The sequence below is a fragment of the Carlito syrichta genome, unplaced genomic scaffold (genome assembly GCF_000164805.1).
Source record: "Carlito syrichta isolate Samal-C Ts95f unplaced genomic scaffold, Tarsius_syrichta-2.0.1 Scaffold303499, whole genome shotgun sequence".
In the NCBI taxonomy this organism is placed as follows: Eukaryota; Metazoa; Chordata; class Mammalia; order Primates; family Tarsiidae; genus Carlito; species Carlito syrichta.
In genome coordinates, this window is record NW_007247595.1 from 1 (window position 1) to 23120 (window position 23120).

General features: G+C 44.7%; 1 protein-coding gene across 1 annotated transcript in view; it reads right to left on the reverse strand.

Annotated features, from left to right (window-relative positions):
- Nucleotides 1–4045: 4045 nt before the first annotated feature.
- The window catches only part of PON2 (paraoxonase 2), a 21765-nt gene continuing 2690 nt past the window's right edge, over nt 4046–23120 (reverse strand). Inside the window, exons 2-8 of the mRNA XM_021712623.1 lie at nt 17500–17555; nt 12041–12206; nt 11108–11234; nt 8803–9003; nt 6458–6539; nt 5282–5410; nt 4046–4685 (exon numbers count right to left, since the gene is read on the reverse strand). Of these exons, the coding sequence (XP_021568298.1) occupies nt 4527–4685; nt 5282–5410; nt 6458–6539; nt 8803–9003; nt 11108–11234; nt 12041–12146 (804 nt within the window). The 5' untranslated portion in view covers nt 12147–12206; nt 17500–17555 and the 3' untranslated portion in view covers nt 4046–4526. The remainder of the gene's footprint in view (nt 4686–5281; nt 5411–6457; nt 6540–8802; nt 9004–11107; nt 11235–12040; nt 12207–17499; nt 17556–23120) is intronic.

The following is a 23120-nucleotide window of genomic DNA, read 5'->3' on the forward strand; positions in this document are numbered from 1 at the left end:
TGAGGCGGAAGGATCGCCGGAGCCCAGCAGGTCGAGGCTGCGGTGGCTGGGAGCGGTCACCCCACTCCAGTCTGGGTGACAGAGTGAGACTCGACCTAAAAAAAAAAGTGAACCTCTGCTTGAGACTGTCAGCTCCTTGGGGAGAGAAGCCTTATCCCATGACCACTGGGTGGGCCTTCCAGTGCCATCCACCTTGCTTGGTACTTAATAATGGCTCAACAAATATGATTAGATGGATAGATGTAAAATATGGACTTGAGGGGAAAGAAACATTAGAAGAATAGAAATGAGCAGGACAGATGATGACTTAATAATAACCATAGCCTGAGCTCAGCATGGGCTCACCTGGTCCCATCACTTCTTTTTTTTTTTTTTTAAAGCAAGATTTATTAAGAGGACAGAAAAGCTTCCACAGTGGGAGGGGACCTGAGGGGTTTGCCGCGGTCCCATCACTTCTTAGGAACCTCACTTGACAAAGAAGGAAAGGGAGGCTCTGCAAGATCACATGATGACTCCCTTGAGGTCACGTGACTAGAGTGGCAGCGCCTCCGTCTGGAGCCTGTCAAGTGGCACTAGAGGTCCTAGTCCTCATCCCTGTGTTTGCTGCCTGTGTTTTGTGAAGTAGACTTGAGCAACTGAGTGCGGATGCTGTATTCTCCAGAATTTGTTTCATAATTCTTTACTTGAAGCTGAGGAATGTGTGGGTGGACATTAACCTTAAAGCCTGGAGGTGGCCAGTTTTTATTTGAAAACCACAATCAGTCACTCAAATCCTCGGCATGGTAAGTTAGCCTTAAAGAATCCCAAACTTTTGAGGCTGCCATATCTAAATCTGCAGCTGGGGAGTTCACGTATCAGCACAAGCGACATTAGAAATCATTATTCATGGTGTGGCCAGTTTTGTTCAAAATATGTGGCAAGAATCATTGTATAGGCAGCACCAGCCCTGCATAGGGTCAGAACAAGAGTAAGGAGGCCAGAAGCCTCACATTCTCACATGGCCCTGGCTCTGGGGCACCGCTCGATTCTGTGTTCACAACTGGCACGCAAGGACTCTGCCCTTTTTATTTTTTTTGAGGTGGATCTCACTTTGTTGCCTAGGCTGAAGTGCGGTGGCACCACTACAGCACACCACAGCTTCAATCTCCTGGGCTCAGGCGATCCTTCTGCCTCAGCCTCCCGAGTAACCGGGATTACAGGTGTGAACCACCATGCCCAGCCAGGTTCTGCCTTTGACCTGAGGTGGCAGACAGCAGAAAGTAACTAAACTGCGCAACAGCCTTTCACGTGGCCTCATTATTAGCTGCGTCTTCAGAATGACATTGAAGAATTTTATTTAAATTCAAGTATACCAAGCTGGGCACAGTGGCTCACACCTGTCATCCCAACACTTTGGGAGGTGGAGGTGAGAGGATTGCCTGGATCCAGGGGCAGCCGGGCATGGTGGTTGCACCTGTGGTTCCAGCTACTTGGAAGGCTGAGGTGGAAGGATTGCCTGAGCCCAGCAAGTCGAGGCTGCAATGGCCAAGAGTATGCCAGTGCATTCCAGCCTGGGCGACAGAGAAAGACTCAGACTCAAAAAAAAGAAAAAAAAGAAGCCCACCCTAATTGGGTATGGTGGCTCATGCCTATAATCCCAACACTTTGGGAGGCAGAGGCGAGAGGTTTGCCTGAGCTCAGGGGGTCAAGACCAGTCTGAGCAACATGGCGAGACCTCATTTCTACAATAAATCAAAAAATTAGCCAGGCATGGTAGCATGTGCCTGTGGTTCCAGTCTCTTGGAAGACTGAGGTGGAAGAATCGTCTGAACACAGCAGGTCGATGCTGCCCGCGGTGGCTGTGAGCAAGCCACTGTACTCAAGCCTGGGTGGCAGAGTGAGACTCTGACTAAATAAATAAATAAATAAAATTTTTAAAAATTCAAGCATACCTAAAATACTTAAATAAGTACACATTTAAAATAATACCTGCTCTAGATAATGTAAATCATCTCCTAAAATAACACAAATCTGTGGTCCTCCAGCACAGAGGAAACAGATACAAGACACAAGACATGCATCAGTGACAAGCAGGAGTCTGTGTCCGGGTTTAAAATCCTGGTCTCTAAGGTGAGGATGTTCTAAAAGCTATATTCTTTGCTTAAGAAACAGCTGCATTGGTCAGGCACAGTGGCTCACACCTGTAATCCTAGCACTTTGGGAGGCAGAGGCAAGAGGATTGCCTGAGTCCAGGGGTTTGAGACCAGCTTACGCAACTTGGTGAGACTTTATCGCTACAATAAATTTAGTGGTGGCTGCACCTGTGGTTCCAGCTACTTGGAAGGTTGAAGCAGAAGGATCACCTGAGCCCAGCAGGTCAAGGCTGTGGTGGCTGTGAGCGTGCCACTGCAATCCAGCCTGGACAACAGAGTGAGACTCCAACTCAAATAAATAAATAAACACAAATTCAAGTATACTTAAAATGCTTAAATTATTACACATTTAAAACAATACCTGTTCTAGATAATATAAATCATCTCCTAAAACAACACAAAGCTATGGTCCACTAGCACATAGAAAAGAGACACAAGACACGCATCAGTGACGTGTAGCAGTTCATGCCCAGTTTTTAAGACCCGGTCTCTGTGGCAAGACTGTCTCCTAATGCTCTAAAGTCTGCATCCTCTGCTGAAGAGACAGATGTATTGCATACGATGCTGTCTTCTTTTGATTTGTTGCTCCTTCTGTCTCTTCCTCTAGGCAAGATTTACTAATGCAAATGATCTTTTCAACTTAAAATATTTAATGATTATAAAGTGATGATGACACAGTTTAAACATGTAGGCCAGGCATGGTGGCTCACGCTTGTAATTCCTATTAGGGAGGCTGCGGCAGGAGGATCACTTGAGCCCAGGGGTTTGAGACCAGCCTGGGCAACATAGTGAGACCTCATCTCTACAAAAATTAAAAAATTAGCCTGGTGTGGCACACGCCTACAGTTCCAGCTACTTGGGAGGCTGAAGTGGGAATATCATCTGAGCCCAGGAGTAAGAGGCTGCAGGGAGCCATGATTGTGCCACTGCACTCCAGCCTAGACGACAGAAACCCCCAACTCTAAATAAGCAAATGGTAATGAGGAATATGGGGAGAGGTCAGGCATCACATTGTGGTTATAGGTTCAGGCTCTTTCATCGGAAAATTGGAATTCACCCCTTACTGGTTGTGTAAACGTGAGCCTCTGTGAAACGACAGTGGTATCATATTGAAACCTAATCGCTCCAGGTTGCAGCCAGTAAATGAAACAATGAATGTAAGGTTTTTAGTGCATGGCTGGGCATACTGTCATTAACTGACAAATGTTTTGATGATGATGGAGGAAGGTATGAGACATGAAGTACTTTGTTACGTTTACAGAGCAAAGAAACACATACAAGTCTCTCTCTGGGCTTACCATGACTTCATGGAAAGTACTTAAACAGAAAGTACTCTCTCCTGCTGGTGTGAGGCACCCGGGCCCCCTCCCAGGCTTGTGGCTACTCAACCCCATGGCCTTGGGCCTGGACTAATCTCTGTTGGCTTTGGTCCCCAGTTCCACTCAAGGAGGGGGTGACGTGACCTTCCATCTACAACCTCTGATCTCCTCTTCACACCCAAGAGGGGCTCCCATGAGGGGAAGAGCTGACAGGACACCGCCTGAGAACTGAGAACTTGGATTGAGTGTTTCATGCAAATTTTTGTTTTTATTTGTTGTTGTTTTCATATAAACTCATTCACAGTCCACTTTCTTTTTCTCTTTTTTATTTTTTTGAGTCAGGGTCTTACTAGGCTGGAGCGCAGTGGCGTGATCATGGTTCACTGTGACCTCTAACTCCTGGGCTCAAGAAATCGTCCCACCTTGGCCTCCCAAAGTGCTGGGATTACAGGCATAAGCCACCGTGCCCAGCCAGTCCACTTTTGATGAGAGAGATTAGCATGGCAATGCCTGCCTGTCCATACAGGCCTCACAGGAAGCAGCCACTTTCCCATCCACCCAGGACACACCTTGAGAATTCAACACAGACTAGACTTGGATTTTGGTTAGTCTTTAATGTTGTTCCAATTTTTTAACAGTAAACAAAGATGTCAGTACAAAACATCAAGAAATGTGTTATCTGTCAGTAGTACTGGACAGTGATAGTGGTCACAGTGCTGGAACCGAGGTCACTCACATTTTAAGTGGACACAGCTCATCCTGTCTTGGCGGCACCTGTGTTCTGGCTGTCGGAAGGCAAGGGCCTGGCTTATGTGGCACCAAGTGTCTCCACTTTACTGGAAAGCAGCATTCTCGTCTCTCCTTTGCTTGGCATTTAAAACAACTGTTCACTTTCCTTTTGTGTTAACAGTGCTATAAGAACTGAAGGGGTCCTTCCCTACTGTTATTCCAGTAGTAACAATATATACCATACCTCTCTGGGTCAGTGTCGCTGGGTAAATTCCTTCAGGATTAGCAATTACTAGGAAATGACCTGGGAGAGAAGGTATGGCACTCGCACACCCACTGCACACCCTCAGAGCTTGCAGTATAAGGCTCTGTGGTACAACGTGCCTACAAGCAGCCTCCCATCAAACACCGAGGCCACAGAGCTTCCCTGCAGGACAGACCCATTGTTGGCATAAACTGTCGTCACGGTAGGCTTCTCAGATAGAATGTTCTGGATGCGGAGGACCTATTCAGGAAATACAAAGTATCAGTGTAAGACCACCATACACTGGTGTCATGAGATCACCCATAAGCCCTGTCTCCCCCAGTGACACACTGATTCAGAGGACAGGCTGTCAAAAATTGCAGTTATCAGTATCTTTAAAGAACTTTCCAGACCTTCAAAAAACGTACTTTCTTGGGCCATCTAGTTATTCCATGCCAGCACAGGATTCAGTGCTATTATAACAATTCAGCATTAACAGAAATATTTTCCCACCTACTTCAGCGTGAACAAAAGTCAAGTCATGAAGTGAGCTGACAATAAACCAGATATTTTAATATTGCCAGTATGCCACCCAAGAAGGGCACATGTCTTTATAAAAATGCCTTTTGACTAGTTTCCACCATAATTTAACACATCAAAAGATTATCTTTCTTAAAGTGTTTGAACAAAGTAACCTTCTGCCAATTATTGGCTTAAAGCAATTATAAACCCACTACATAAGTTTATTGTATTTTTGGTTTAAAAGAACTAAATAAACCATCCCCATGACAGTCTACTCAATTATTAGTTTAACAGAACTTAAATACTTAAGGTTGAAAAACTAAACATGTGAAAACCTCTGATGAGGGTGGGTTGCTGGGGTCATAAATGAAGAGCTTCTGGCCGTTGGGATGACAGCCTGCCCAGATGTCCCCTGAGGAAGGGTCGATAGACAAGTTATCCACCAGCGTATCCAACTCGAGGACCTTCCGAAAGAAACGACAATATCTGAATGGCATGAGAAGCTTGACTCCATGATTCACAGCCACCTCTGTGACAAGGGGAAATGACACAGCCCCCGTCCCCAACTCTCACACTGATATTGTTTTACATAAATGCAACACACTGGTTTAAAGTCACTTTTCATCTTTCCTGGAATTAGGACAGAGTAATCATCAGTCTCTCTGAAAATATCTTTAAAAAATGAGCCCCTTCTCTCTTCAGTGATGCCCAATGATCAATTAGGCTCAAGGAACTCAACCAAAGCAAGACAAGAGATTCTTAATCAACCTAAAATATGTGTTGTTGGGCAGGAAGACAGTGAGACTGGTGTGGAACTCTACTTCTACCTTCATTTACTACTGAGAGGACTGACAACGACGGCATGGATTTTCATTTGAGAATCCATCTGTTAGTCCTTTCAGTTGTGAATGCTCTTCCTGGAATTCATTGCTACCTACGGAATGAGCCCTAAATCTGATGGGAATCCCACTCCCCCCCAGCCACTGTGTGTAACCACGGCCAGTTCTTGTGGTTGCTGGGAACAGGAGTGTACTCTAGTTGTGGGAAGAAATATATATATATATATATATATATATATATATATATATATATTTTTTTTTTTTTTTTTTGAGTTGGAGTCTTACTCTGTCGCTCAGGCTGGAGTGCAGTGGCACACTCATGGTCACTGTACTCTTGACCTGCTGGACTCAGGTGATCTTTCCATCTCAGCCTTCCAAGTAGCTGGAATTACAGGAACGTGCCACTGCACCAGGCCAGTTTTCTTATTTACTGTAAAGATGAGTCTCAGGCTGTTCTTGAGCCCCAGACTCAGGCAATCTTCTTGCCCCCACCACCCAAAGTGCTGGGATTACAGGTGTGAGCCACCGTGCCTGGCTGGGAAGAAATCTTTTAAAACCCGAGTAGGTACACTGGCATTCATATTCTAAGTGTGGTACTGTTACCATAGAGTATAACTATGTAATGGCAAAGCATAGTAGATTAATATCTATATGTAAAAATAAATATCTTACCTTCCGTTGAGTTAAATTCATATTAGGGTGTTTTTCCAAAACGTGAATTTCGTGAGCCAATATGTCAGCCACATAGATAAACCTTTGCAGAAAGGACACACTGATCAGGGTTCTGTGGCAATACCCCACTTCATTAATACAGTATGAAAGAGTAAGATTTAATAACCTGCCAAGGAGTTAATCAATGATGGGCCCTCAAGGAACACTTGATAAAGGTCAATTTTTATTTAAAACGTAAGCTTTCAAAATCAACTCAGTGGTACTACAACAATCATGGAATTATTAAATTATTTTTCAAAGGACCATAAGGAAAATAATATAGCACATCATTTTGAATATAAAGTCCTTGATATTTTCCACTGAAATGACAATAAGACAAATGTTTAGCTTTATAAGAAAGGTCTTTATATTCCACAATATAATTTGCTATTTCTAAGTATCACTTACATATAGAAATACATGGTACAGAACACATTTTATTAAAATACTTATTCAATATAGCATTTACTAACACATGGAGAATTTGAAGAGTAAGAGATAAGTGTGTACTCAGAAGAACCTGCCTGCATGGCATGGAGTGCCTTAATGGACTCCTTAAAGGGGAGTTTACTCATTGATGGACAGCTCCATGGCAACCGCCCTGTTGAGTACAGACCCCGTGAAGAAAGTCATGAACTTGGAGCTGTGGCGGACACAGACATTTAGAAGACTCAGCCTCCCTCTTTGAGAGTTTACAGCGTGGGGGCCAGCCACATGGGTCTGCACACGTTCAACACCCAAGACAGCCCGATGGGGACCATGGAAATGGTGCTGGCCTAGAGACTGGAGAAATGTCCCACTTCTGTGCATGCAGAAGGTACCTGCAGGCCGAAGGGACAGACAGAGACTGAGGTGCTGAGGCTGCAGTCGCTGGGCAGAGGCGAGCGCAGGGCAGGAGTACAGGGGCAGGACGGGGGAGGGTTTTTAAAACAATGAGCGCTTTGTCCAGAGTGTGGAAGTGTGCCCACAGGGACGAGGAAGGAGGGAGCTGGTCCTTTCAAGCACTTAGCCGGCCTTATAGTGACAAGCAACTGGATTCCATTCGATTTTTAGAATAACAGAGTGGCATCAGAACGGATGGTCAGTGCTGTTCAACCATCACTGTGCATTTGTTTTGCGCCTAGCCCTGGATCCCCCACAAGGAGCCCAAGGGGAGGAAGGCAGTGCTCCCATGCCAGGGAGCCCTGTCATGCTAACGGACAAAAGGATAAGATTGGCACAAGTGCAAAAAATGGGGGTAGAGAGAAAACAAATTGAGGCTGGGTGGAGTGGCTCACGCCTGTAATCCCAACACTTTGGGAGACCGAGGATCACTTGAGACCAGCCTGGGCAACATAGCAGGATCTCATCTCTACAGAAAAACAAAACAATTAGCCGGTCATGGTAGCATATGCCTGTAGTCCCAGTTACTCGGAAGGCTGATGCAGACGGATCCTGAGCCTAGGAGGTAAGGCTGTGGTGAGCCATGACCATGCCACCACACTCCAGACTGGACAACAGAGTGAGACCCTAACTCAAAAAAAAAAAAAGTGAGATAATTTTGGGACAGTTGGGCAATACTTACTGAAGTTAACATTTCCAGGATTCACACTGTTTGAGCAAATAGTTCTATTTTCTTGGAGTTTGTTCCACAGAAACGTTGTACAAATGTTCAGAGGGGAACATAATACCACTCAATCAGTGCCCACACTGGGATTTGAACCCAGGCCTGAAGGAGTTCCAAATCTGCAAGTTGAGCTATTATGTTATAATGTTCTCTGAGGGAGTTTTTCCTTAATAAACATTTGTTTAAATTTCAGTGGTAAATTATAAGTATAAAATTGTTTTTATACAGAAAAAGACCTACATACCCATCAACAATGAATTGGTTAAATTAGCTTAAGCTCATCCTTATAATGAAATTATATATAGCCAATAAAAACCATGATATATTTATTTAAAAGAAAATACCTACCCAATACTTTAATATGTAACCTCAATATGATCATACTTCAAAATTTACATTTATGAAATTAAATCTACAATAATATATACCAAGCTTTATATATTGTATACACATTCATATAATATATACTTATATGTAAATACATGTGATACATATAAGAATATACGATATGTCCATATATCTACATAATATATATAATTATATACAGTGTATATAATTATATATAGTGTGCATACAGTATATATACAATATACTTAAAATGTCAAGAAAGCCATTTTCACATTGGAAAAAAAAGCAAAATAATGAATTTGATCGGCACCATAACTAAGAAAAAATGAAGATATTCTGGAAGGGGTCGTACTTATTATCAGGCGAAATATTGATTCCATTTGCTGAGTCAAATCCTTCTGCTACCACTTTAACTTCATTTGGACTGTAGTAAACAACGTTGGCCCAGCGTAAGTTCAAGTATGTTTCCAAATACTTCAAGAAAGGATCGGAGAAGTAGTGGTCATTGGTGGCATAGAAATGTGTGGGTCCCACAGCTGTGACATCATTCACGCTGGAAGAGAAACATGACACGTGGGAGACAGTATGTCTCACTGGTCTCCGTGGCAGGGATTAAGTGAGGCTGATACAACATGTGGGCTATACTTCTGGTGAGAAGTTTTCCAGGAAAGGGTGAGCTTAATCACATGACTACAGTCATAGGTAGAACACTAGAATAGTGTGTGCCAAGAGCACTTTTATATGATACCAGGTCATTTAGCAATTATGGCAGGATTATTATAAAAGGAGAGAGGGACCAGGCTTGGTGGCTCAGCCTCTAATCCCAGCACTTTGGGAGGCAGAGGCGAGTGAATTGCCTGAGCCCATGGGTTCAAGACCAGCCTGGACAACTTGGCAAGATCTCGTCTCCACAATAAAATAAAAAAATTAGCTGGGCATGGTGGAATGTGCCTGTAGTTTCAGCTACTACTTGGAAGGCTGAGGCAGAAGGATCGCCGGAGCCCAGCAGGTTGATGCTAGGGTGGCTGTGAGTGTGCCATCGCACTCCAACCTGGGTGATGGAGTGAGACTCCAACTCAAAAAAAAAAAAAAAAAGAAAAGGAGAGAGGATTTAGTGCCACTAGGGCATGCTTTTTGACAGCAAAACATGTAGGGTTTAACAATTACATGTAGTGATGAGCCAAGCACAGTGGCTCACGCCTGTCATCCTAGCACTCTGGGAGGCTGAGGCAAGAGGACTGCTTGAGCCCAGAAGCTAGAGATCAGCCCAGGCAACATAGCAAAGACTTGTCTCTACAAAAAAAAATAAAAAATTAGCCAGGCATGGTGGTGTGTGCCTGTAGTCTCAGCTACTCAGGAGGCTTAGGAAGGGGGATCACTTCAGCCCAGAGGGTCGAGGCTACGGTGAGCCAGGATCATGCCACCACATTCAGCCTGAGCAACAGAGTGAGGCCTCACTCCAAAAAAAAAACAAAAAAAACAAAAGGAAAAAAGTCCCCAGGTGAAGACTGAGCTGTCGTCAGTGCAGAGCTGGTGTAAGCCTGCCAGCTCTGAGGCTGTCGGCAACATTCACCAGCTTCCACGGGCTTAGTTGCTGGGTCTTACCAAGTTTCCTTGCTTAGTTGTTCATTAGACTTAGGCTGACTATTCAGTTTCTCTCTGCCTCGTGAAGTCGGCATATCAAGAAAGAACAGGCACTCAGTGAGCACTTGCAGAGATGGGCGATGACACGGCCACACACAGTACTCAGGCGAGACTCACACGCTAAGAACAATGACATCTTTAAAGCCAGGTAGGCGAGAGTGCTTTTAAATCTGAATTCCAATTACGCTGTGCAGAGACGTCTGAAAGGACTGCTTAATTCTTAGTTAAATGAACAACACAGTGCTGTGGAGGGAGGGGGTCTCCTTCCCTAAGGAGCTGCACTTCAGGGGCCCTGCGTGGCATCTGTGCTCCTGCTTCTGATGAAGGGCCTTTCTGGAAGGAATCATCAGAAGCTACGTGCTTATGTCCAAGACAGGGAAGCAGAAATTTAAAAGAACCATTAAGTTTAAACTCAAAGAGCAGCAGGTCAAGGTGAGTCAGACTGGGAGGTGCCAACAACTCCTTCAGCTGTCCACTCCCAGCCTGAGGTTTCTCATGCAGCAGTGACCCCGCTTCAGCCCCAAGGCCTCCTTCTAGGGGCCGTGAGCCCCTGGCCCCCACCAACCCTGTGAAAGCACCCCATGTGAAGTCCCACACAAGGCCAGTACATAGTAGGCTACGCTTCCTTGGCGAAATGGGTGTTGATATTATTCAGGTGACAAGTCATCTACAAAGGAGGGTGATAGTAGGAAAAGCAGGCCAGGTCTGTCTTCTGCCCTGTCGTCAGCATCTCATCACCTCTCAAGGGAGCCTGTATGGAGTGCCGACTGTTACAAGGAGTGACAGCGACTCCATGTGCTGTGCTCTCCCTGGCTACAGGGAAGACGTGGTGTGTACATACATAAATATGTATTTGTAAGTTATAGATATAAACTCTTGTGTTACACATGGTATGTATCATAGATAGTTCTTTTATTCTGGCCGTTAGGTGTACATTAGCTCTTATGAAAGTGAAGGACCACCTGCCCTGAGGAGTATTGAAAAATGCTAGAACGAACAAGATGAGACAGTACCTTGGAAGAAGCTCGTGTCTGATTGTTTTCAAATGCAACAAAGAATTTTCTTCTTCTTCAAATTTAAAAATTTCCACAGTATTTTTGAATTCTGGGTGGTTTACAACGAAGAGATACACTGTGTCATCTAAAGAATGGAAAAAACAGCTAATGTGCAAGACATGGCAGATGCCCGCAGGACCTTAGGGCAGACGCTGACATTTCAACACCCAAGTAGGGAGAGGCTGAGCTATAACTTGACGACCAGTCTTCTCTGTCCTGTCTGTCTGCTGTGATTTCTGACTATTGGTCCCCTGACCTTTCAGCAAGAGTGTTTTCTGCTCTAGATACGGAATCCATGCAAACAGCAAGATCTTGTCTTTCCAACATGCACACTCTGCTTACAGTTTAATTCCTACATACAGCTCTTTTTACTGCGATGATCATAGGTATAGGAAAAGGTTACAAAGTATAGACATGCTTTCAGGGCTGTTGGAAAATTCAAAACACAGCACAACTAACTGTTGGTTAGTGGCAAAGGAACAACCTGGTTGTTTGAAGAATACAGAAATAACTCATGAGTGACCTGGTGTGGTGGCTCACGCCTGTCATCCCAGCACCTTGGGAGGCGGAGGCAAGAGGATTGCCTGAACCCAGGGGTTCGAGACCAGCCTGGGCAACTTGGCGAGATCTTGTCTCTATAATAAATTTAAAAAAGGAGATGGGTGTGGTGGCTCATGCCTGTCATCCTAACACTTTGAGAGGTAGAGGAGAGAGGATTGCCAGCAGGTCGAGGCTGCAGTGGCCGTGAGGATGCCACTGCACTCCAGTCTGGGCCACAGAGTGAGACTCTGACTCAAAAAAGAAAAAAGAAAGAAAGAAAGAACTCATGGGGGGACGGGCCTCTCCTGAGGAACAGCATCAAGTCTGCATCCACATCAGAGCATCTCTCACCGCGGTCGACGAACGTGCTGATGCCATGTGGATTGAATGAGGCCAGGTCGAACCCGCGGCTGACCCTCAGCTCCAGTGCCCTCGGCCTCTCCTCCTTCAGGTCCATCAGCAGTATTCCTCCAGGCTTGTCGGGGGCGAAACTGTGGAGGCCAGGAAACTTGAGACCCTTTTCCAAGACAGTGAGAAAAATCCTGAGTGCTTCCATGGACTCACATGGGAACTCTACATAAGCAACAGACTATGAACACGGGGTGGGGGGAGGCATGAAACTACAAGCTCAAAGCAGACAGAGAGGAGCACAGAGCAGAAGGTTACTGGAGTTTTGGAGTTGAGTAATGCCGGGTCTTGCTGAATGGGGCAGAGGTCAGGGAGGCGATCCCTCCTGGGGTGACAGGAGAGTCCAGGAGAGCTAAGGTGGCCACAAGTGGAAAGCCAATCTTGGCTGTGGAATGTGCTCAACTTCCACGGTGCCAGGGTCTTGAGCAGCAGCGTGGTTGGGCCCTCCTGGCCTGCATGTTCTCTGCAGCCCATCAGTAGCCCATGATGACACACCTTGAAAGCATCCCCCTCATGAAGATGCGGGTGGCTCTCACCTCTTCCTCTGCGGTGGCCCTGGTCCAGAACTCTACTTGGATCAGGACAGTCGTCCCTCACTGGCTGATTTCTGCTTCCACCTCAGCATCCTGAGGACAGCAGGTCCTGACACAGCATTCATCAAACCCTCTAACGGGTCAGGCACAGTGACCTCCTTCCCTTGATTCCTTATATTAGTGCCAAGTGTCACCTCCCCAACGAGGCTACCCTGCCCTGGCATAGCCTGCTCTCCATGCCTGTAATCCCACACTTTGAGAGGCCAAGACAGGAGCATTGCTTGAACCTGGGAGTTCGAGGCCAGCCTGGGCAAACAGCAAGATCTTGTCTTTCCAACAACAGCAATAACAATAATAACAATCAAAAAATTAGCCAAGTGTGGTGGTGTCCACCTGTAGTCTCAGCTACTCAGAGGTTGAAGTGGGAGAGGTCAAGGCTGTGGTAACCCATGATGGTACCACTGCATTCTAGCCTGGACCACAGAGTGAGACCCCCAACTCAAAAAACAAAGACACGCTCTAACAGTGTCCTCTAGCTCACCCATGGAAAGCCCGAGGCCCTGTGGGACCAGCCTTCTGCCTCCCACTCAACCCCCTATCCTCAGCCCCTAAGACTCCTTCTCATACATGTGACTTTGTCAGCCTGGCTTACTTGATGTTCTTCAACAAGCCAGGTACACTCTGGCCGCAGGGCTTTGATCCATGGTTGCCTCTGCCCGGGGTATGTCCCCTCAGAGGACAAGGCCTCCTTCCCTTGATTCCTTATGTCAGTGCCACGTGTCACCTCCCTGAGGCCACCCTGCCCTGGCACAGCCTGTCCTCTTTCCCCACGCTGGCTCTTTCCCCCCGCCCTGCTGCCATCTGACGTGTACAGACACTCATGTCCATAAGAATGCTCTACACATAGGGCTGATGGGCTGACGCAGGCAGGTGGTAAGGAGGTCCCATCTGGTGGCCTCCTCCCCTGGGCCTCCATGCTGCTTCTCCTCCTGCTGGTGGGTCTCTGCTCCCAGATCTGCAGGACTCCCTCCTTCCTGCCACCTGACCTCTGGGCAGATGTCACTCATCAGGGAGCCCTCAGCTTACCATCTCAGAAGTGGCAGCATGACACTACTTGTCCACAACTGTCACCCTCTGCTGCCCTACCTTCCTTTATTTTGTTAGAATGCTGTCACCATTGGACACAAATTCACAAGCCCCTTAGGACACAGGCCAGGCCACTGTCTGCTCTGTCTCCTGCCAGATCCTGGTGCCTGGAATGGTGCCTGGCAATACAGTCCATCACCTTTTGTGTGGTAGGCCCCACTTGCTTACTGGTCTATTCGGGGACTCGCTGTCTTGTTTGTTGATGCCTCATGCCTATTCCTGTGCCAATATACCGTTTTTTATATTACCATAGCTTTACATTTACATATAGGATATATGTATAAGTATCATATATATGGGAGATTAAATTGCTATTCTGAATGGAATATTTTTATTATTGCTATTATTTCTTTTTTTATAGGTAATGCCATTATTTTTCAGAGATAGATAGGTTTGGGGTACTTCTGAAATATTTATCTGCATATTTTTGTGGTAAAAATATGCATTCAGTCTATATTACTGTGGGTAATAAAGAGAAGCCAAAATCCAAGGTGTCCACTCGAAGCGCCCCAATGCTTTAGAAGATATTGTTATTTCACCTGTTTTTTTCCAGTGCTTGGGGAAGCCACTGGGTTTTGTATGTTCATTTTGAATCCAACTATTTCATTGAACTCTCCTGTTCTACCAGTTTGTTAGTTGAACTTCTTGGCTTGTTTATAAAACAATGAATTATTTCATCATCTGAAAATAATGGCAGTTTTGTAGTTTTTTGTCTTTCCTTCTTTTTTTAGACAGAGACAGGGTCTTGCTCTATCACACAGGCTGGAGTGCAGTATGCAATCATAGCTCACTGAGCCTTGAACTCCTGGGCTCAAGGAATCCTTGTGCCTCGGCCTCTCGAGTAGCTGGGACTACAAGCGTGTGCCACCATGTCTGGCTAACTTTTCAATTTTTTTTTTTAGAGACATGGTCTTGCTATGTTGTCCAAACTGGTCTTGAACTTCTGGCCTCAAGCAATCCTCCTGCCCTGGCCTCCCAAAGTGCCAGAATTATAGGCATCAGCCACTGTGCCCAGCCAGTTTTCTTTCTTTTTTCCCCCCTATCTCACATTTCTGTCTTATTTTCTAAATTCTTAAGAACATTAGTAGATTACTGATGGTTATGGCCCTATTGGGCATTTTCTTTCTGTTCTGAACATTAATGGGAATGCAGCCGTTTTACCACTAAAAGTGATGCTTACTGCAGGTTTCTGGGAATTCTCCTTTTCTTGCTTGTTTGCTTGAAGCCTTTAATCAAGAATGAGTATTGAACTTTATTAAATATTTTTCTGCACTCACTGAGATGATCTAGTCTTTTCTCTTTTAAATCAGTTATTTAATAGATTACCTATCTATCTATCTATGATTCATCCTTGCATTCTCAAGTAAAGCCTTCTAGGTGATAATAAATGTTATTTGAAAGCACTATCTTATTCAGTTTATTAATACAATGCAGTCACATTTATGCAAATTTAAGATACTATATAAAATCAAGACTCACTTTATGCATGAAATTGTACCTAATAGGAAATCCTCTAATTTTAAAAAATCTACCTACAGATGTGTATGCTCATGACTGGCAGGCACCAGGAGTGCCATGCATATGGCCATGCCACCTCACATGTTAACATCCCCTGCTCCCTGCCAGAGTCCTAAAAACAACAGCATGGCTCACACACACACAACACCCTGTCAGATGGAAAAATGATTCATGACTATTTTAGCACCCCCTATTCTTTAAATCTTGTTTTCTCTTTTAAATTTTTTATTTTTTATTGTGACAAAATACACTTAACATAAAATCCACCATCTCCACCATTTCCTAAGAGTATAGTTCAAGTAGTGTTAAGTACATTCACATTGTAGTTTAATTTTTTAAATATTTTATTCTATGCCATCCAATCCCTCATCAAGTGTGATGCTGGTTCTGAGGTGACCCTCAAACCCATAGATGTGGAATAGGTTGGGTTAGATGAGCCGAAACATTAGAAAAAGAACAAATCCCACCATGTGTGAACTCTTCATTCATAAGCAAGCGCATTCTAGGTGTGTTAGAGACGACAGCCGAGTCCTGAGTCCACAAGCAACAACAGTGAAATGAGAATAAAAGGTCAAATAACCAAGGAAAGAAAACAAAAGAAACTTCTGCTGCCTCTGTTACGAGTTCCTGGCCCCTAGCTAAGATGCTTCTCGATGTATTGCAGGATCCTGGCCCCTGGCTGAGATGGCTTTCCATGTGCTACGAGATCCTGGCCCCTAGCTGAGATGCTCTCCATGTGCCTACGGGATCCCGTCCCCTAGCTGAGATGGCTCTTGTTGTGGTTACAAGATCCTATCCTAGCTGAGACGGCTCTCCATGTGTTATGGGATCACGGCCCATAGTTGAAATGGCTGTCCATGCATGTGCCTGGAGATGTCACCTCTCTTAGTTCAGATTTATTCCCATGGGGGCTGGGAGAAGTCTTGAAGTAGGTAAATTCTCGGTTATATAAATCTCCAAGAACACATCCTTGAAGATAAAAAAACAAACAACAACAAATAACCAATGCCCCTGCCTTCTACTTTACTCAGAATTTTCACATCTCTTCTTAAGAGTGATTTGGACTGGTGGGTCCAGTGTTTTCCCTAAACCTATCTATATGCGCAAGCGTGCACTTCCATACAAACCCATAATTTGACTATAAATACCATTTGATTCATTCTGTGCAGGCGATCAAATACAACTTTTCTCTTGAAATCTTATTTTTAAATTAAATATACACATTGGTGTTTCTGTTAAAGCTCATGGCATTTCTTTTCCCTGGTGGTAATAACCAGTTGCTCACAGTCCTTCCTACAAAAGCCAGAAGGAGCCCACAAGTGTCCTGACACTCACTTCCTCCCAAGTCGAGTTTTCTCACCTTTAGTGTAGGCCTGATTACTATCTTATTAGAGCAGTAACTCTCTTCTAAAGTGTCTCCCAGTTTTCCTGAGTCTCAGAGTCTGAAAGTAATGGCTGTTAAGAGGGAATCGAATCATTGCAGGCAGCATTCAGAGATGGATGCTTCTACCTCAAGAAGAACTGGACCGTGGAGGTGCCAGAGCTGACCTCAGCCCTTGACAGGAGGCCGGGGGTAGGGACTTCTTCATCTGCCCCTTGCCCAGATTTCCCACCAGAATGGATACTGTCCAAGCCAGCCTCATACAAGCCAAGTAATTCTAGTCTTTCTACTGTGTGCCCAGAAAGGACACGATTTTTCAGTTATAAGAATCAAGCAAAGTGAAGGGCGTGAATCAGCCCAGACAATGACTGCCCACTTAGGCCGTTCATGGGCAAAAGAAAGAAAGAAAAAGCACTGGTCTCAGCATGAAAAAATTGATATATTGTTTGAAAAATAATAGTGGCAAGAACATTGGTTTAAAGTTGAGTACGGAGTGGAAAGAAAGGTGGATCCTGCATTGAAAACAATACAAAGGCAGTACTGGAGGGCACAGTGGTGCATCAAATATCTTTTTCAATGACGCACTTTTAAAACACAGATTGTGCAGGAAGAGAATGAAGACCCATATATCAGCTGGCAGAGAGTCCTCATCTTCCTATTTAGAAGAAAGGCTTGGGGAGGCCCTCCAAGACCTTGTCTGACCTGCCTTTTTTTCAGGACGTGTTTTGAAAAATGAGAAATTTTGAAAACAAGTTACTATTGTGCAGATCTAATCAAACCCTTCATAGCTAAGCTGCTGACTTGGGGGAGGAGAAGCCACTCACCACACTGAAGAAAGCCAGACCGTTGGGAAGTATGTCAATGTCTTCAGCGCCAGCCTCTGTAGGTTCAAGGACAGATAAGTGTCACATTCAAATTCTATGTGTTAGATAGAGCATAACTGGGACTTTGTTTACTTTATCAGCGTGTCTGTATCTTTAGGGATCATTCCAATTTTTTCTCCCAAGGAATGACTCTTTTTAATAAACGTCAGTTTAAACCCCTTCCTGAAGTGAACTTCTGACTTGAAATGTTATATTTACTCAAATCAAAGTCAAGTTATCACCACATTTCCAGCTATAATGCAGAAAAAGTTGACATCTGTACACTCTGATGATAAACATCCAGATGTCTGTATAAAAGTAATTGACATCAGGGGAATATTCCTTTCTGAAGGAAGGGCTCACAGTCACTTAACCATGCAAATATCCTTGTCCTATTCTGTGCTCATTCAATCTGAAGCCAACAGACATTTCTCTCATTAACAGAGATAGAACACCTGGGATTACATATTCCCTCTTTAAAAACTAGTGTCTACTTATTCTCATAGGTAAAGAAAGCTTTCCATTTAATCTTTAAATATAGGCTTTAAATTGCAGGAAAAAAAACTAGCAAAAGAAAATTCATCAAAAATATCACGCTCTTAAGTCAGTTGAAGCTTCTAGCCCCTGTCTCTGAGTCAGGCTACAAAGACTATTGATGGTTTATCGATTGTCTGCAGTCCATTCCACACAGCACAGCAAATAACTAGACATGAGACCTTCCCAATGGTCTTGCCGTATAAATTTTGCAGACAGATAATAGACCCAAACACAAGAAAAAAGGAATAAAAATGGCTTAGATTAAGCCAAATCATGACACATTCTTTGAGTCCACTAAATCCAATCTTTCTTTTTAAGACTTCTCCAAAGAATTTCTTCAAGATTATTTCTAGGTTGTCAAAACCAAACAGCATCAATCTATCCAGCATTTGGGTTTTGATTCACGAGTTTGCATTAAGTTAGTTGCCTCCAGAGTGGCTTGTTCTGTCATAGTGCAGAGAAGCAAAACAAAATAAAAAATGGGCCAAGAAATATTGTGTCAAGATTACCCATCTGCGTGGTCCTAGAAAGATCTATGTGAATATGCTTAAGCATGGTATAGTCGAGGGTCTCAGCCCGAGGTCTGTGGGCCCCTGAGGAGCCATGCATGGGCTTCAGAGGATCTGAGAACCCTCTGGAATTCCGTGTGATGCAAAATGTCTCACATATGTGCAGATGAGAACTTTCCTGTGGAAACGATCCTTGACTTTCAGCAAATACAAAAAGGGTGTGTGATTCTCAAAAGGGGTTAAGAACCACTAGGTTCCAAGGGGGGTCTCCATTGGGAAGGAGCAAGGACCAGGGGGACACACACATACATGCACACAACCGTAGTCCAAGTTTTGCTTTGTGGACCCATTTGGTAGAAGCTCAATTAATTAAAATTTATTTTTTATGAACAATTATTTAAGAAAATTTAGTTCAATGTGCACATGCTCACACACATAGGAAAAGAAAGGATTTACAGACAACAATTAACATTGTTTCTCTGAATGGTAGGGTTTTAAGTGATTTTTATTTTCTTCTTTATACTTTTCTTAGAATTTCTACCAATAATAATATTGCATTCATAACTAAGAAATGAATAATCTTTTTATAAAAGATGCTTTCATTTCAACTACCTTGTCACTTAACTCTAATTCCACTGCTAATTCCAATGGGGAAAAAAAAATGGTGTCCTACCCATAGCCTTGGGAATATTTTCCAGATCTGCTTCTCCCCTCCACTGTCATGGCCACCGCAGTAGGTTTTGCCCTCTCCTGTCACCTTTTTGTTGTGATGACAGCCAGAGCAATCAATGCCGGGGAAACTTTTTCTCACCTAATTCAATAATAATAACAACAGCAACAATAACAGCTACTGATACACATCAAGTGCTTACCAAACACTAGGCTCTTTGTAAACACCTTCCCTACACTATCTCACAGAACCTATAACACCAACAGGCGGGATTCTCATCCCTTGTTTCAGAGTGACAGCGCCGAGACTATGAAAGGCAACGTGCTCAGGGTTATCAGCTGGGAAGCTGGGACTCAGGTTCTTTCCTCTGAATTAGAGGCACAAAGAAAATGCGAGACCTCATCTCTATAATAAATCAAAAATTAGCCGGGCGTGGTAGCGCGCACCTGTAGTTCCAGCTACTTGGAAGGCTGAGGCGGAAGGATCGCCGGAGCCCAGCAGGTCGAGGCTGCGGTGGCCGGGAATGGCCACTGCACTCCAGTCTGGGTAACAGAGTGAGATTCCAACTGAAAAAAAAAGACCCATGGCTCTGTCTATTCAACCGTGGTCAATTTCTCAAGTTTGCTTTCCCCACAAAGTTTTGTTCTTAACCAAGTTACATCCGCACTTTTCTGGGAATCTCTCCCAAAACTGTCTCTTTGGAAAGTCTTCTAGCTTAGCCCCCTGATTCGGATCCCGTCTTGTTGCTTAGCACTTGTCCATGTCAGACCGGCCAAGTGATCACACGTATCCATGTTCCTCTAGTCCATCTCAGCAGGGGTCTGCGGTAGCATGGAGACAAATGCCCTCCTCACCCTTTCCCACTGACAGATGTGGTCATTAGGACATGGGGGTACAAGGTGTTTGCAACTACTGGAGACCGATAATGCCCATGCAAATGTTCCATCTACCCCACCCTGCCAGGAAACAGCAACAGCCCCAGTTCCTTTCTGGATGAAGCTGGAAGCAGTGAGCCAGGGACAGTAGTGTGGCTTCATGATCATCCTTTGTTCCTGAATGACCACAGGGAACGCCATCTAATGACCCTAGGCATTTGCCTGCAGCAAGACTGATAGGTCAGAGACAAAGAAAAATAGAAGTCTCTCTTAGTAACAGAAAATCAGCCTCTGCAGTACCCGGCAGAGTCTCCAGTATGTCATGTAGCGTGTTATTTTCCACTTACTTTGGCTCACTAGTTAGGTACATTAATCACCCTGGAAAAAGATACTACACTGAAAGGAGAATTTTCACAAGTTACTTAGCTTCCTCCAGCCTGGGGTCCTTATCTGCTCCTTATCACAAGAAACAATGTGTTTTCATCCCACAATTCTTTTTATTTTGGTTTTGTCCCCACCTCCACAGGTCCATTGTAAAGTAGATGTCAAGGGCTATAGACTTCAATGAATTTTTTTCAATCTCCCAGGCAGCAATTATTATAAAGATCTTGAGTGCAAAATAAACTGTCAGTTAACTCAAGAGAGGCAGTTCGTTCACATGTTTGTTTTAGTCAAGGACTCTGAAGGCCAGACATTTAGAAAATAAGTTTTTGTTTGTTTGTTTTACTTTTAAGTCTCAAATAAAGCTAACTCGCTCTTGTCATTCTAATTTTTATTAAGTAGATGTTGACATTATGCCAAATCTTGGGTGTGGAAAAGCCTAGCTTCTGTCTGTAAGATAGACTGGAAAGGAACAGAAAAGTAGAACAAACAGCAAGATGCACTCTGTCCACAGAAGATACACATCCCAGATGGTACGTGGTCGACAACTGTGGCTCATTAAAACAGAAAGACATGAGATGATATGAGAGATACAAAGCGTGTGTGTGTGTGTGTGTGTGTGTGTGTGTGTGTGTGTGTGTGTGTGTGTGTGTGATGCTGAGGCAAATAGAGGACAAGGGGGCAGAAGTCTCACCTCTTGGAGGCATTGCTGGCCTCAAGTGAGTAGCTATTACTGTTTCTAAAATAAAAAATGAAAAACAGAGGCCAAGTACGTAATCTCAGCACTTTGGGAGGCCAACGCAGGAGGACTGCTTGAGCCCAGGAGTTTGAGACTAGAATGTGCAACAGAGTGAGACCTCCTTTCTACAAATCAAAAAACTAGCCAGGCGTGGTGGCATACTCTTGCAGTCACAGCTACTTGAGAGTTGGGAGGATCTCCTGAGGCCAGGAGGTTGAGGTTGTGGTAAGCCATGATCGTGCCAGTACACTCTAGCCTGGGTGACAGAGTGAGACTCCAACTTTTAAAAAAAGAAAAGAGGCTGAACTTGATGACTCAGCCTGTAATCCCAGCACTTTGGAAGGCCAAGGCAAGTGGATTGCTTGAGCCCGCGGGTTCAAGACCAGCCCAGGCAACTTGGCGAGACCGCATATCTACAATAAAGAAAAAATTCACTGGGGGTGGTAGCGAGCACCTGTAGTTCCGGCTACTTGGAAGGATCGCTGACACCCAGCAGGTCGCCGCTGGGGTGAACAAGAACTTGCCATGGCACTCCAGCCTGGGTGATAGAGTGAGACTCCAACTCAAAAGAAAAGAAAAACAAACAAACGAACAATAACAGTCCTCTTTGCCCTTGCTGCCTGCCTGAGTTGCTTTTGCTGCAGGGGAATGCCAGTCCAACACAGTGCTCCTCACACCTAAAGGCCACCAAATAAGCCATGGTGTTAACAATGTACAACCACAAGTTATGATTAACCATGACGCATCACCAGCATAGCATTCAGCAAATGCTCATATGGTGTGCGCTAACCACAGGGCAAAAGCAAGCAAAAAAAAAAAGAAAAAAGCACAATTCTAATTAGACCTAAAAATGTATCCCAAATGTGCTTCTAATCACTCATCCTCTCTGCTCCGCTGCCTTCTGAGTGCCTCTGAGGTATTAAGCACTTCACAAGAGAGGCCACAGGTGACAGATTGCCTCCTTCCTTCCAATTCCAGACAGCCGCTCACACATCACAACAAAAAGGTCACCACACAGACAGACGCCTGTCCCAAATACAGATGTGGTGCGAGGAGTACTCCTGCATCCCAGGGACTTGTGACAGGAACATGCTTGGCAGTTTGTCCTAAAATGTGTCTGGCTGTGCCCTGGGGCCCACCCTGAGGCTTGAATTCATAGAAGGTGGGCTTCCCCAGCCAAGGGCTGTCTGATACTGTGACAATTGTTAACACAGAAGCAAGAGATGCCTGTACGGCCTCTGGCTGCCTCCCAACCCTGTCCAGCATCCCTCCCAGGTTCCCTCAGGCCTATGCTGAGGGACCAGTCCTGGGGCTGTTCTGGCTGCTGTGCAGGGAGAGTGACACTAACGCTGCCGGGTCACTTGGGGCTCCAGAACTGCTCTAGTCCAGAGCTGTCTATGTTACCTACTGTAGACCTCGCCAGTTGGCTGTGGGAGACTGAGTCTGCCCCTCCCACTAAGCATTTGGGCAACTGCAAGAAGGAGGAGAAACCGCAGGAGTGTCAGCGGATCTACAGTGGGGAGAGAGGAAGGGACATGAAAGAAACAGAGATGAAGAAGATGGAGGACACAGGAAGCACGTTGAAAGGACCAGAGGCAAGAGAGATCGGCAAGGACACGCCCGGGGAAAAGCTTGCACCTACAACTGCGGCTTGTTTTGCTGAGAGTGCCGTGAACCCCGTCAGGAGTGGGTGTGACCACACCTGAAAGGGTCGAGTTTACCAGTGTCACCAACTCCAGGCAATCTAGCAATGACTAACCACCTAAACTTTAAACGCATATCCTAACTGAACAGCACCCCCACTGTGAAGGATGTACATATTCTTTTTTTTTTTTTTGAGTTGGAATCTCACTCTGTCATCCAGACTGGAG